This window comes from Stenella coeruleoalba (assembly GCF_951394435.1).
Source record: "Stenella coeruleoalba genome assembly, chromosome: 19".
Taxonomy (NCBI): Eukaryota; Metazoa; Chordata; class Mammalia; order Artiodactyla; family Delphinidae; genus Stenella; species Stenella coeruleoalba.
In genome coordinates this window covers 60,084,276-60,100,724 of record NC_137165.1, presented here as the reverse complement: position 1 = coordinate 60,100,724, position 16,449 = coordinate 60,084,276, and the positions used below count along the sequence as shown (strand labels likewise).

General features: G+C 36.9%; 1 protein-coding gene across 27 annotated transcripts in view; it reads left to right on the top strand.

Moving 5' to 3' along the window:
• The window catches only part of CEP112 (centrosomal protein 112), a 418,997-nt gene that overhangs the window by 93,658 nt on the left and 308,890 nt on the right, over window positions 1-16,449 (top strand). For all 27 annotated transcript variants that reach the window (XM_079905668.1, XM_079905662.1, XM_079905687.1 and 24 more), the window contains 4 exons: window positions 9,640-9,794; window positions 10,112-10,241; window positions 11,010-11,102; window positions 11,969-12,028. In XM_079905668.1, coding sequence (XP_079761794.1) covers window positions 9,640-9,794; window positions 10,112-10,241; window positions 11,010-11,102; window positions 11,969-12,028 — 438 coding nt within the window. The remainder of the gene's footprint in view (window positions 1-9,639; window positions 9,795-10,111; window positions 10,242-11,009; window positions 11,103-11,968; window positions 12,029-16,449) is intronic.

Sequence of the window (16,449 nt, the reverse complement as noted above, 5' to 3'; positions counted from 1 at the left end):
GTCTCACAGATGCCACTCATTTCAAACTTGCGTAGGTCATCACCTTTCCCGCTACCCCTTCAAAGAGGTTTTTATGTATCTGTAATAGAACTAGATTCTTTTTTCACAGCCTGCATTTCTTCTGGGGAAGAATGTGCCAGTTCTCTTGGCATATTAGATTTTGAACCTGGAAGATTTATGATTTTTCCACTTTTCATCTCCTGCATTTAGTATTTTACTCAATCATACTATTTACTTCTCTGAAAATTTTCCTGGACCTGCTCTCTCCCCTTCTGTTTCCACAGCTACCACTTGAGTTCAGGCCATTGTTGCCTCATTCCGGGATATTCCAGTAGCCTGCCGGTTGCTCTCCCATTCTCCTCTTGTTCCAGATCCCACAAGTGCAGTTTGTCCCATTTTCCCATGACCGAGAACTTGAATTACTAATCTAATGCCTATTATAACTTCTGTCTACAAGCCATGTCCTTTTAAGAACTCCAACCTCGTCTTCCGAGTGCCACCTCTGAGTTCACAATGTGGGAAGATATTCTTTGTACCCAAGGTAATCTGTTTGTTCCTTCTCTGATCCTGCAGTTATAAACTCTGGAATTCCCCTCCAACACTTTGTTACAGCCTGAAAAATGTGATTCTACATCAGCATCTTTTTATGATTCTACATCAGCGTCTTTTTTTTTTGGGGGGGGGGTACACGGGCCTCTCACTGTTGTGGCCTCTCCTGTCACGGAGCACAGGCTCCGGACGTGCAGGCTCAGCGGCCATGGCTCACGGGCCCAGCCGCTCTGCGGCATGTGGGATCTTCCTGGACCGGGGCACGAACCCATGTCCCCTGCATCGGCAGGCGGACTCTCAACCGCTGCGCCACCAGGGAAGCCCGCTCATTTCTTTTTAGTGCTGAACAATGTTCCATCCTCTGCATGTACCAGTTTATCCACTCACCTACTGAAGGGCATCTTAGTTGCTTCCAAATTTTGGCAGTTATGAATACAAAGCTGCTATAAACATCTGTGTGCAGGGACTTCCCCGGTGGTCCAGTGGTTAAGACTCTGTGCTCCCAATGCAGGGGGCCCTGGTTCGATCCCTGGTCAGGGAACTAGATCCCACATGCTGCAACTAAAAAAAGATCCCACATTCAGCTAAAGATCCCGCATGAGGCAATGAAGATCCTGTGTGCCCCGACTAAGACCCAGTGCAGCCAAATAAATAAATAAATTAAAACAAGACAAAACATCTGTGTGCATATTTTTGTATGGACACAAGTTTTTAACTCATTTGGGTAAATACCAAAGAGCATGATTCCTGGATTGTATAGTAAGAGTATGTTTTATGAGAAACTGCCAGACTGCCTTCCAAGATGGCTGCACTACTTTGCATTCCTGCCAGTAATGAATGAGAGTCCCTGTCGTTCCACATACTTGTCAGCATTTGTTGTCAGTATTCTGGATTTTGGCCATTCTAATGGGTGTGTAGTGGTATTTCATTGTTTTAATTTGCATATCCATGATGATATATGATGACATGTGATATGACATCCTTTCATATGCTTATTTGTCATCTGTATATCTTCTCTGGTGAGGTGTCTAAGTCTTTGACCCATTTTTTAATTAGTTTTTTATTTTATTATTGTTAAATTTTGAGTTCTTTGTATATTTTGGAAAACAGTCCTTCATCAGATGTGTCTTTTGCAAATAGTTTTCTTAGTCTGTGGCTTACATTCTAATCCCCCCCTTTTTTTTTTTTTTTTTGCGGTACGCGGACCTCTCACTGCTGTGGCCTTTCCCGTTGTGGAGCACAGGCTCCGGATGTGCAGGCTCAGCGGCCATGGCTCACGGGCCCAGCCACTCCGCCATGTGGCATCTTCCCAGACGGGGTCACGAACCCGTGTCCCCTGCACTGGCAGGTGGACTCTCAACCACTGTGCCACCAGGAAGCCCATGTTCTAATCCTCTTAATATATATTATCTTTTATGGAATAGAAAATTTTAATTTTAATGAAGTCCAATTTATCAATTTTTTTTTTCATGCATTGTGCCATGGACGTTGTGTCTAAAAAGTCATTGCCAAACTTAAGATAATCTAGGTTTTTCATATGTTATCTTCTAGGATTTCTGTAGTTTTGCATTTTGCATTTAGGTCTGTGATCTGTTTTGAGATAGTTTTTTTTTTTTTTTTTTTTTTTTTTTGCGGTACGCGGGCCTCTCACTGTTGTGGCCTCTCCCGCCGCGGAGCACAGGCTCCGGACGCGCAGGCTCAGCAGCCATGGCTCACGGGCCCAGCCGCTCCGCGGCATGTGGGATTTTCCCAGACCGGGGCACGAACCCGTGTCCCCTGCATCGGCAGGCGGACTCTCAACCACTGCGCCACCAGGGAAGCCCTTGAGATAGTTTTTAAGATATGTCTAGATTCTTTTTTTTTTGCACATGGTTGTCCATCTGTTCTAGCACCATTTGTTGAAAAGACTATCTTTGTTCCATTGTATTGCCTTTGCTCCTTTGTCAAAGATCAGCAGACTGTATTTATGGGGGTCTCTTTCTGGCCTCTCTGTTCTGTTCCGTTGATCTATTTGTCTTTTCTTTTGACAGTACCACAGTGTTTTGATTACTGTAGCCTTATAATAAGTCTTGAAGTAGGCAGTGTCAGTCCTCCAACTTTCTTTTTCTCTTTCAATTTTGTATTGGCTATTTTGTGTCTTTTGTCTCTCCATATAAACTTTAAGAGCAGTTTGTCCATATCCGTAAAATAACTTGCTGGGATTTTGATAGGTATTGCATTAAATCTGTAGATCAATTTGGGAATAACTGACATTGACATTATTGAATCTTCCTATCCATGAACATGGACTATCTTTCCATTTATTTAGTTCTTTGATTTTTCTCATTCTTTCATCAGAGATTTGTAGCTTACCTCATGTAGGTCTTGTACATATTTTGTTATAGTTGTATGTATTTGATTTTTTGGAGTGCTAATGTAAATAGTGTTGTGTTTTTAATGTCAAATTCCCCTTGTTTATTACTAGGAAAAGTGATTGACTTTTGTATATTAACCTTGTATCCTGCAACCAAGCTATAGTGTCTTATTATTTCCAAGGGTTTTTTTTGTTTTTCCCTTCCCCATCTTTCCCCTTTGGTAGCCATAAGTTTGTTTTCTGTCTGTGAGTCTGTTTCTGTTTTGTATATAGATCCTCTCTTCATTTGTATTATTTTTTAGATTCCACATATGATTGATATCATGTAATATTTGTCTTTCTCTGACTTACTTTACTAAGTACAATATTCTCTAGTGTCTTATTATTTCTTAATGTCTTATTATTTTCAGGAGGTTTTTGATGTATACTTTTAGATTTTCTACATAGATGATCATCTTTTTGTGAACAAAGACAGTTTTATGTCTTTCTTCCTGATCAGTATACCTTTTATTTCCTTTTTTATATATTGCATTAGCTAGGATTTCGAGTTTCATGCTGAAAAGGAGTTGTGAGAGAGAGAGCATCCTTTTCTTTTTCCTGATCTTAGTTGGAAAGCTTCTAGCTTCTAACTGTTATCTGTAGGTTTTTTGTAGAGATATTTTCCTCAAATTGAGGAAATTCCCCTTCATTCCCATTTTACTGAGTTTTTTTTTTTTTATCATGAATCAGTGTTGGATTTTGTCAAATGCTTTTTCTGCATCTATTGATATGATCATGTGATTTTTCTTCTTTAGCCATTGATGAGATGGATTACATTAATTGATTTTCAAATGTTGAAACAGCTTTGCATACCTGGGTGAGAGTTACTCTCTTTATTTGTATTATTGATGAAGTAATTGGGAGTGCACTCTTCATACTTGTATGGTGCTAGAGTAGGAGTTGTTATAAAAAGTGAAGCATACTCCTGTTGAGTTAGAGAAGTCTTCCATCGTAAAATTCAGGATGGACAGTTTAATTTGTTCAAATGGGAAAAAGACTACATATACATGTTATTGAATGAGATGATTTGATCATTACTCACCATTATACTGCTGGTATGGGTGTAAAGAGCAAAGTAAGGAAAAGGTTAGAGTTGTTCAGGGCAGTTTGGAATGCAAGAGTCAGAAGGTAATTGTATGATACCCAGTTGCATTGCCACTGCCTATTAGAGGGGCAGATTGTATAGGTATATGTACAATATGTACTTTATTTTGCTTATTTTATTTCTATTTTATCATATGTATTTTATATATATATAAAATACATATTTTCATCACTGTTATTCTGTATAATGATATACAGACAACGGAGATCAAAATATTGCTTCAACATCCTGGACTTTCTTCTCTGATTTGTTGGGTATGTTTTCCTCTCACCTATTTTTTTTCTTTCTCATATAACTAGTACTTTCATTCTTTTCTCTCATGTCCACTGTATTCAATATTCATATTGTAGAAAGATGGCTGACTGCTTTTATGGCTAATAGAAACCCTTTTTCCTTAGCAAATTCTGGAGAATTACTTATTTGTATCAATTCAATACTCTTTGCCTTGGTTTCTTTAACAATTTCTAATATTTTATAAGGATCACATGTTTCTTTTTGCATTAAGAAAAAGAAAAAACGCATTTTCAAAAATAATTTGAATATAGGGGAAATATCTTTATCCCTATTTCGAATTTCTTGTGTTCTATCTTTACCTTTTACAACACACACAAAAAACTTTTTGGTATATTCTATGAAGAACAGATGTGTAGGATGGAGATTTTGAAAATTTAACAATTATCCTATTTTAATTAAAAAAATATTGAGAGTCTACAAATTCGTATTGAGTGCTTTACTGCAAGCCAAGCACTGTCCTAGAAACAAGAGATTTATAGTGAACAAAGCAGTGTCTTGAGCTTACATTTTACTGGTGAAGATAAACAACAACAATAAAAAAACAAAGAAATACATAAGTTTGTGACAAGTACTAAAGAGAAAAATGAAGGTTAATAAAAGAGAAGGGAGAGTGGTAGGAGATGAGAACAGAGAAGCCATACTAATCCCTTCTTTCTCTGAGTAGAAGGGAAGTCATTGGATGGTTTTGAGCAGGAGAGTGATATCTGATTAATGTTCTGAAAAGATCATTTCCTTGAAGTTCAGTAACTTTACCATAACTGTGGCATTTTTCATCTGTGTCAGTTTTATGGTGTGCCCTTTGTACAGTTTTCTTATAGTATGTTTTTTATTTTCTTTAGGTACACTAATGATGTAAATTTGAACTAGCATTTTTCTCTTTTCTACATCTGTTGTATGCTCTTGTGTTTAATTTTTGTCCATTCTGGTTTGCTTGCTTTCCACAAGCTTTTCCTTAATTTTTTTTTTTAACTGTATCTCCCCCCTAAACATTCTTTTTTTTGGAGCTATTTTCATTTTAGTTTTCCTTTTCCTAAGAGCTGTGTGTTCATGTCTCATTACTTTCTGTCTCTCAATATAACTACCTGAGATCTTACAGTTTTTCTCTGACTTATTTTTTTATAGAGGTGAGGTTTACTAAGTTTTTATGGACATGTGATTTTTTTGCATATTATAAAAGATGTTCCTTATGATACATTTGACATTGATTTTAATCTGTCACATGTAAGTGGTTTTATTTAGTGAATATTCTTAATTTGTCTTTTGTTTTTTCTGCCTTTCCTCTCATTTCCTTACCATATATTTATATAGATAGACTCCTGGCCCATTTTTGATTATTACTCATCTTTCAATATACAGATTTCTTCCTTGGCCAGTTATTTGAAGACAGTGTCTGGGTATATAGGACCAGGGCCATGTTCCATCATAGTGTGAATTTCTTACTATGCAGGGATGTATGTGAGAGAATTCTTTGAACATTTATTGCTCAATAGCTGCAGTAATGCTTTTCATAATGTCATTTCTTTCCCTTAATTGCCCTAGCCATAGATTGTTTCCAGAAAATATGGCTTGTATGATTTTTCATTCAGTCCAGCCTTTCTTTCTTCTTTTTCATGCCAGGTTGGGTTCAGAGTTTCCAGCCACAACCTGTGCACATGTTATCACTGAACCAAGGAAGAGATTATTTGCATGCCGCTTAGTTTGGATAACTGTGTTCTGATGATAGTTTCTAAGATCTCCAGCCATAGGTCATTCTCTCCTGGAGTATTCCTGCATTTCTATTTGATCATTTAATTTTGCTGGCCATCCTCATATATTTTGAGTTAGGATAACAAATTCCTCATGGGTTTTATAATTTCAATATCTGGACCATATGCATGTCTATTTCTATTTTTTTCCTCTGGATTCTGTTTCTTGGAATCCTGGTATTTTCTGATTGAATGCCAGGCATTGTGTATGAAAAATAATAAATGCTCTGGATGATGTTTTCTTTCTCCAGAGAGGCTCCACCCTAAACTCTGAGATGCAGCTGGTATGGAGATAACTCACCTTGATCCACTCACGGACTGAGCTGACTCAAGGCTGGGTTGAAGTCTTTGTAATCTTTGGTCTTCTGCTGATTCATTTCCAGTCCTAATTGTAGCCATCAACACAGGTCCCAAGTGAAAGCCTGTGATGTTACTAAGGGCCCTCCTTGAATAATCTACGGTTTCTTACTCCTGAGTACAGTGACACTGCCGAAAACTCTAGTCTGCTTTTCAGAGTATTTTATCTTGGTTTCTTGGCTTCCTGCCCTGAGATGTTAAGAATTTGCCAAATGCCTTGAAGAGAAGCTGCTTGTGTGGAGCTCCTTTCTCTCAGGGATTTTGGTTCCTCTGCTCTGCTCTGCTTTCCTTGCCCCATTCTCATCCTTCAAGATTGGAAAAGGCCTCAAAGGTAAAAGCAGCTTATACAATGTGGACTCACCTCTCTGGTGTTTCCTCCTCTGGCCCCCTAGGTCCTAGCTGCCTTGGAAGTTCTCCAGTGCCTTCAAATAGATTTCTTCTGTATCTTTTTGGGTTTTCAGTTGTTCTCAGTGGGAACATGACATGTTGCAAGCTACTTCTTCATAGTCGGAAATATAAGTTCCTCTCCTAGGGTTTATTAAATAGAGTTTCATTTATGTTTCCAGTATATCTTGTCTCTCTTTGGTAATTTCCAAGAGAAGGAAAACAAATCACCTTTTTTCCACCATTTAAAACTGGAAGACAAATATTCTTTTCTTTATTTCTTCCAGTAAATTAACATTTAGGAAACAGGGAGAGTTTAGGATATATATTGAAAAATTGAAACTATCTTCTGAAAGAAACTCCTAAAGCAGAGGCATCACTAACAAAGAAGCAAAGTGAATCGGGTGTACAGAGAAGAAATCTGAGCATCTGAATGTGTCAGGCTTTGAGCTAGAAATTGTACATACTTTTAAAAGTTAATCTACACACCATATTTTTACATTAGACATAATTATTTCCATTGCTCAGATTTGGAAGTTATGGCACCAAAATCTAAATTATGTACCTAATTCATATTGTAGTGAAGAAAGAATGAAACGAATACAGGATGTTGGAGCTGTAATATTATTTAATGGAGAAAAGACAGTCTCTTCAATAAGTGGTGCTAGGAAAACTGGACAGCTACATGCAAAAGAATGAAATAAGAACACTCCCTAACACCATACACAAAAATAAACTCAAAATGGATTCAAGACCTAAATGTAAGACTGGACACTATAAAACTCTTAGAGGAAAACATAGGAAGAACACTCTTTGACATAAATCACCGCAAGATCTTTTTTGATCCACCTCCTAGGGTAATGGAAATAAAAACAAAAATAAACAAATGGGACTTAATGAAACTTAAAAGCTTTTGCAAAGCAAAGGAAACCATAAACAAGACGAAAAGACAACCCTCCAAATGGGAGAAAATATTTGCAAACGAATCATCGGACAAAGGATTAATCTCCAAAATATATAAGCAGCTCATGCAGCTCAATATTAAAAAAACAAACAACCCAATCCAAAAATGGGCAGAAGACCTAAATAGACATTTCTCCAAAGAAGACATACAGATGGCCAAGAAACACATGAAAACCTGCTCAACATCACTAATTATTAGAGAAATGCAAATGAAAACTACAATGAGATATCACCTCACACCAGTTAGAATGGGCATCATCAGAAAATCTACAAACAACGAATGCTGGAGAGGATGTGGAGAAAAGGGAACCCTCTTGCACTGTTGGTGGGAATGTAAATTGATACAGCCACTATGGAGAACGGTACGGAGGTTCCTTAAAGAACTAAAAATAGAATTACCATATGATCCAGCAATCCCACTACTGGGCATATACCCTGAGAAAACCATAATTCAAAGAGACACATGCACCCCAATGTTCATTGCAGCACTGTTTATAATAGCCAGGACATGGAAGCAACCTAAATGCCCATCGACAGATGAATGGATGAAGAAGATGTGGTACATATACACAATGGAATATTACTCAGCCATAAAAAGGAATGCAGTTGGGTCATTTGTAGAGACATGGATGGATCTAGAGATTGTCATACAGAGTGAAGTAAGTCAGAAAGAGAAAAACAAATATCATATATTAACTCATATATGTGGAACCTAGAAAAATGGTACAGATGAAGCATTTTGCAGGGCAGAAACTGAGACACAGATGTGGAGAACAAATGTATTCACACCAAGAGGGGAAAGCAGTGGGGTGGTGGTGTGGTGGTGTGATGAATTGGGAGATTGGGATTGACATGTATACACTAATGTGTATAAAATGGATGACTAATGAGGAAATAAACATTAAAAAAAAAGAATGAAATGAATACAGGATGTTGGGGCTGTAATATTATTTAATACTTAAACTTTATTTTAAATGTTCGTCTTAGAATGAGTATAAAAGGATACTATCTGGAACGTCATCCTAACCTTTTCTAATTACTGGAAGTGTAATCATTAAAATGAAAATTGATTATCCTTTTAGCTAATGCTTGCTTACCCTAATTTTAGATAAAGTACCTAGTTGTAAACACCTTTATCTAGTTCCATAAAGATAAAATATTCATCACAACTTAACTATCAAATAAGAAGGAAATGATTTAATTATGTGATAATTTTGAAGACTGTGGAAAAATGAAGTGCTTTTGATAAAATGGTAAGTAAATAAAAAAATGAATGAAAAATTTGTGCACAAACACTGCAGCTATGTAATAAAATATTCCTGTACACTTATGTGATACTATATGTGTCACTTATAACCTCTTTATTAAAATATTTGGGTTATGAGTTTCTTTTTTGAACATGTTATTACATTGCTTTTATAATTTAAAAACTCTCTAAAACTTCAAATGAAGGGCAAATAACTGCTGAATACTCACCTAACAAATACAGATTTATTAAGTTTCATAAGAATATAACTTTCTGGAGGCTAAGGGCTTCACCTCTTCTATTTACTGCTATGTCCCTAGATGAGAATAGTGCCGGGTTCAGTAAATATTTATTCAGTGAATGAATGAATGGCTAAAAGCATATAAACACATTAGCCTTACTTTTATGGTAGAAAGCACTCCTTTTTTTAAAAAAGAGACTTGGTTAATTTAGAGGTTGGTTTAGTTTTTATTAGTATGGTTTATGATACATTTGTTTTTTCATATTCTTATCTCTCATACATTGTATTTTTTCTTCAGGCTATTTAATGATACAGAATTGTTATAAAGTTAGAGGCTTTCTTAACAATGACCCATTATTTTAGAACCAGATGATCAAAGAACTGGAGTCCCGTGTCCAGCAGCTGACTGGAGAAGCAGAGAACAGTAATTTACAGAAGCAGAAATTAATTCAAGAAAAATTGGAACTTGAGAGATGTTGCCAGATAACATGTAATGAATTACAAGAAGTAAAGGCAAGGTATTGTCTGAAGTCAGATATCTCTCAGGTGTGGCTATAAAGTACTGATATTAACTCTATTAAATTATCTGCTGAAATTAATCACACTTGTGCATTTAACTTGGGAGGTTTCCAATCTAAATGCTGCCATTTGTTAAATTTTTTAAAGTACCATTTAATATAAGAAGCATACTGTTTAAAAACAGTTGATAAAAATGTGGATACTTACTTGATATATTGAAAGATAATGCATTTGGATTTGGTTGACTAAAAAATTCCATTTTAGAGATTGATTATAAATATATTGGAAATATGTTTTATTCTCTGATTGCTTTTAGGCGCAACACATTGCATAAAGAGAAGGATCATCTTGTAAATGATTATGAGCAAAACATGAAACTGTTACAAACCAGATATGATGCTGATATAAACCTTCTGAAAAAGGAACATGCTCTTTCAACTTCTAAGGTATTATAGATGCTGGTAGATGTCCATACAAAGTACTTATTTCCTTTACTCAGCATATAGCCAAAGGTAGTAGAAGCTAACTACTATCTGGCCTTTAAATTAGTCTCTCCTTTGCTTAATTTAATGCTAAGTGTCTAATATATAGCATAACGCAAATATTTAATAAACTAAAATCTGCTATAAATTAACCCTTTTAATTACCAAAGTTTTTAAAGGAGGAAACATAAAAATCCGAGAAGAAATGTTCAGTTGTGTTACTAATACCTATTTTGGAGTAACTCTAGACATTATTATTATTATTTTGAAATCTTGGTTATGGTTTAGTTTTCCTGCCATCACATATGCTTGTATGAGCCCACAGACACCCTCAGGGGCACCCCACACTTTTGTGTCAGATAATTGAAACTTTCTGCAAAGAAAATCCTATAACCTCAATACTAAAATAGTTAATTACTTGATATTTCATGAATTAAATATTCCAGTGGATTTGGTTTTAAAATTAAAATTTAAAAAGTTTTCTGTATGCCTATTCTTTTTACATCAGTATTATATTTTCATAACTTTAAATGCCATGCAGTACTTAATTTATCTTTTTACTTTAAAAGATTTTTTAACTTAAAATTTTTTAAAAATTCAGATTTATAGATAATTTTAATTCTAACTGAAGCTTCGGGGGGGGAAAAAGTTAAATTTATTCAACCAGAAGTTTGTAAGATGGTAGAAAAATCAAAGTTTCATTTTTTTATTATTTTCTTAAAATCTTTTTAGGCATCTGGTATGATTAAAGAATTAGAACAGAACATCTGTCAATTAAAACAGCAGTTACAGGAATCAGAACTTCAAAGAAAGCAGCAGTTAAAGGTGAGTCCTGTCTTTTTACACAGAATAATGGCTAAAACTCACCTCTCCTTTTCTTGGTATATACATATAAATGAGAGTTGATGAAAAAAACTCAGAAATGCAGGTAGCCATTTCTGATTCTTTTATTGCACTATATCATTTTTCATCTTATTTACTTTAACAAAAGTAGATGCTAATGGGATATAGAGTAAAAAGAACAATAATTTTAATTTGAACAATCTACTTTTTTTGAGATTAGTTAAAAGAATAAACCTTATTTAAATATATTATTATTTTAGAATTATTTCCTCTCTTTAAATTATTATCTGCCATTCTTTATAATTTCTCTCTCTTTCTTTCACACCTTTAATTAATTAATTTATTGTTTGGGCTGCACCGCTCGGCATGTGGGATCCTAGTTCCTCAGGATCCCCCTGCGGTGGAAGTGCGGCATCCCAACCATTGGACTGCCAGGGAACTCCCTCTTTCACACCTTTTAGATCTTGCCTTTTCTCTCATGGTCAAAAAATACCAAGCACTTCTATATGATATAACTTCAAACTTATTATTTTCATGTTGATTCATTTGGTCATTTTTAAGTGATCTCCTAATTCTAAGGATCAGAAAGTTTCTCTTTCACTGTAAAGTATGTACTTTTGAGAGTGGTAACATCTTCAGATAACTAAGGTTTTATGGCCTCCAACATAAAGCTATGCATGTTTCTAGTTGTAGTTTAGAAAACTGGACAGGTAGGGCTCTCTTAATAATATGCAAGACTCAAATAAGGTTTGTCATCAAAGAGATTGATTTGTTTCATTAGATTACCAATGTTATTGACCCTAGAAGCAATTTTAAGTATAATAAAGATAAATATTTATTATTCACAGGATCAAGAAAATAAGTTTCAAATGGAGAAATGTCACTTAAAACGCACCTATGAGAAAAAGGTAATATGTTTCATGGGAAGCTATGACATTTAAAATAGCACATGAGGCAGTTAAGAATGAGGGTTGATTTTTATACAGCCGTGCATTCCAGCTCTTATTTCTGAGTTCATTTCAGTTAGCCAGTAATCAAATTTTTCTTCTTTTTCATGTTTATAAACAGCTTCTTTTTCATGTTTATAAACAGCTTCTTCAGTTTGATTTTTAATTATATCAACATTAAAACACCACTTCCCTGTTATATTTGAGTGAAGAGGATTATTATGTTCACCTTTCATAATAACCTTTTGAAATTATATTTTCTTTCTGCCAGTAAAAATGTGATGTGACTGTTGGGTGTTATTTTTTTCTGTTGTATCATATGTGTAATAAGAACTCTAAGAAATTAACCAAAGAATATGAAACAGTGACAGCACTGTCTATTACGATCGATTAGTAAGAAACGGATTAGTCATTGTCTCTTGCGATTTAGAGCAGTGACGGTAGTGACTGTTTCTACTGGTGCATGCTGGTGTCCTTGTTACCAGTAACAACTAGGGTCACTGCCACACTGTTGACACCTTCGGTGATAAAGTATAGAATTCTGTGTCTGTGACTTTCAAACTTGAGTTTTGAATTTGTTGTTTGCTGTATGACTGTAATTGAAATAGCAAAGATTTTGTTGCTGCTTTTGTAATTATTTACAGTTCTAACAGCCACCAAATTAATCCTCTTGTAAAATACCCACATAATGGAAAATGAGAAAAAAGTTACCCCTTCAACTAATTAAAATACATACAAATTAAAATCAGACAGATTTTATAGCACAAAATTGTTAAAAGATGTAACACCCCATCTTATCTATGCGCATCGCCACAGCAGACGTGCGCTAACTGCTTTCACGGGCGAGGCATCACACCGGCCACCGGATGCAGGGGAGGGGTTGAGGGTGAGCTAGCCATAGACTCTGCTCTCCAGCAGCTTAGTGTCTGGGTTTCTGTCCTTTGGAAAAGTGAGTATTTCTTCTGATGTGCATTGACCTAAATATGTGCTCTTTAAAATTATAATTAATTTTCTTATTGTTCAAGTTTCTTTCCCCTGCAGTTTTAATACAGCTCAATGCAAGATACTGAATATATTTCATGCCTACAAAATGATATCTGAACAGGAGGGAGAAATACTGCTTTCAGTGTCTACTGTTGAGCCATGCAGCTGCTTAACAATCTGACTTACCCAGAGCAGACCATGCACTGTCATAAGCCTTGCTCCCCACTGCCTGAGGCATGCACATCCTCTGGGTGTACCTGTTAGTCCTTTGTTCTTTCTTTGGGCAGATGTCTGGCTCCCCATCCATCAGGGCCACCTTCCTGGCCTCCTGCTCTGTCACACTCCGTGGTCAGCCCTCCTCCTGAGTGATGGCATCTGCTTACCTGTGAGCCCCAGAGGGTTTGGTACCAGGAGGAAGGCGCACACTGACTCATATACAAGATTGTCTTCCTACCCCAAAGTTGAGTCCTCCTGTGGGCTGTGACATACAGAGTTGGGGCTGGAGAGGCAGAGTCTCTCCTACCACGGTCTTTTCTTGGCTGTTCGGCCACTGAGGAAACTCAGGTTTCTGCACCAGCCCCTCTCCCTGATGGACACACACAAGAAACAGAATGTTAAAGCTCAGTTCATCGCTAGCCAGCCACCTTCCCCCATCCTATTCTGTTTCACTTCAGGGAGCAGACCTAAATCCTTTTAATTAGGTGTCATAACTACAGCTTTTCCCTTTCCGTGAGCTATCAAGTGGTCTCGCTTTTAAATAACGTAACTAGTTAAAGAGTGATAATTGTTTTCAGTGTAAATAAGATGTGTTTAGAATAGCAGCCATCTGTAAAGACAAATAAGCGTAGTTGTACATATTGCATACGTTCTAACGTTGTTTGTATTGGAAGAAAATGGCGCTCAGCGTGCCACTTTTTGTTTTACAATTAATTCCATAATCTCCCCCTTTTAAATTGACATCTGTTCTTCTTTCTTTATTAAACCTGCTGTGATCTCAGCCCTTGAAGATTTGATGTCCCGTACCCCCCTCAGGGAATATCCTCTTTGACTGCTCAGAGAGCTGACATAAATCTTACCGAGCACCAGACTGTGTAACCGGATAGCCAAGTGGGATGGATAGCGCTTTTGTTTTTGTCTTAGACAGTGTTACAGGTGTGCGCATTCAGTAACTTTTGGTATAAAACTAAGTTCTGAATATCTGTTCAGGAGGAGGAAATGCCATCTGAATGACATTATTTCCTCATGCCAACAAGAAAGCAGCATCAGAGTCTAACTTGTCTTTGAGGTAAGAGAAGCAGCATCAGATGCTCTCCCTGATTTGAGCACACACACATTACCTAATGGTCTTTATTGATCTCTGGTGGCTGTTACCTGCTCTTCAGATCTTTGAACATCAAACAAATAACAGGTAGTAAAACTAAATTTCATTGTTTGATGAAGTGTCCTAATCTGTTTAAATCAGGAAACGGTTAGGCTGAATGATTTTACTAGCAAGGAAACACCTGCCTCCTACAAGTAACCTGTTGCCTGTTTTCCACACAGGCACCAGAGAGTTAAAAGATGGTGCTGTTTACCGAAAGACGTTCATGAGACAGATGTTAAGCATGTATATCCTAAAATGTGCTGGAATTGAAATATCTACTTATAATAATTCTGATGTAACTGTGTCACAGTTGAGATCTAAAGTCTGATGGAGTTCAAAATTATTAGGAATAGTTATTCCAGTCTTTAGTGTTTATATATAATTCTTTTAATTAGGTTAAAAAAATTTAAATTTACACAGTTCTATGTGTATTGCATAGTGTTTTCCAACTACTACCGGCCTAATTTTCTTTAAGAGGACAGATGTCTTGAGTGAAGCTTTAACAAATGAAATTGTGCAGTGAAATGGTTTATAGAGTTAATGGCGCGCAATGCACCGTATTTGTCATGGTGAGAAGCAGAGTGGGCAGTGTGGTTGCGAGACGCGGTGGGGCCGTCGGCTGGTCCATGCACGAGCCAGCCGCGGTTCCACGCTCTTCGTTATGCTGTGGTGTCTGCCGTCATCTGTTTCCTTGCACATAGCAAACCTCTTTCTTCTTTATACAAGCACACCTTTTTGATAACTTAACTTCTTAGGGTGCACGGGAATGAAATCTACATTTACTAAATGCTCGATAAATGTGCTTCTGGCTACCTGGCTCACTCATTTACAGCAGACGCCCGTGTTGGAGAATATATGCTGTGTCTTTGTCTATCTGGTTTGTGTTTCCATTATTTAAATTATTAAAATTCATTTCTGATGCTAACTATATAGTAGGGAAAGGATTGCAAGCAAGTCAATTGAAGGCTATTTCCCACTGCCATTACTACATTCAGAAGCAAAGGCTCCAGTAGCATTATTGCCGTCACCCCCAGCTCTCTGGAATATAGGTAGAAACTAAAAATATAACCCCAAGGGTCCCTTTAGCGTTCAATACACATATATGCAATTAAGAACAAATAAGCAAAAAACAAACCCAGAACAGCATTTATTGACTATTCTAGTACGGGCCAAGTGTTGTGCTGAGTGCCGAGGATATAAAAATAAATGAGAAACAGCTTTTAGCTTTGAGGAGCCACCAGCTCAGAAGCCTGTGCGTTGACACATGCATGTTTCACTCAGAGGGAAGGCTCTCATTCTCCCACCCAGATAGCCTCATTGCTGCTTTAGAAATGGTCCTAATAGTTTAGAAGCGATAAATTAGATCAAGGTGCTTGGGTAGCACAAGCCAATCAGGAAGTGGCAGCTAGAACTTGACCAAGGTTAAGATTGAATCGTGAGTGGTAAAAAGTGCTTACGAGAACTCAAAGTTCTTAGCAATTCAGGGGCCGTTTTCTGAAAGGGCAAATAGTCCACAGGGAATTCCATTATGTGGCATGCTGTATTGTGGTTTGGGGTGTTCATAATGACCTTGAATTTTCAAGAAAATGTTTGTGTATAGAGTATTTAGTCTGGGGAGGTGATGATAATTAACACTGCTGAGCATTTATCATGTTCCCAATATTGTTCTAAGAGCTTTACCTGGAGTCACTTATTAACTCATCACAGTTTTTGAAAAGCATGCTCATCCTGATTTCCGTCCTCATTTTCTAAAGAGGCGACTGAGGCACAGTGTCGAGTAGCTTGTGAAGGGGCGAAACCTGTGCAGTCTGGCTCCAGAGCTTGCGATCATAATCACCGTGTAACCCTAATAGATTTTTCTCAAAGTTGGTTCAGTTTTTGACATCTTCACCGAAGCGGGTAAATCTCAATTATGCTAGCGTGCAGAGAGTCCTGAGTCCCAGAAGAAAACCGAGCAGGAAATCGAGGGGGAACCCTGCTCGTGCAGCCAGCTGGAGGCCAGTGTGTCAGGTGCTGTTGACTTGCCAGTGGCTCT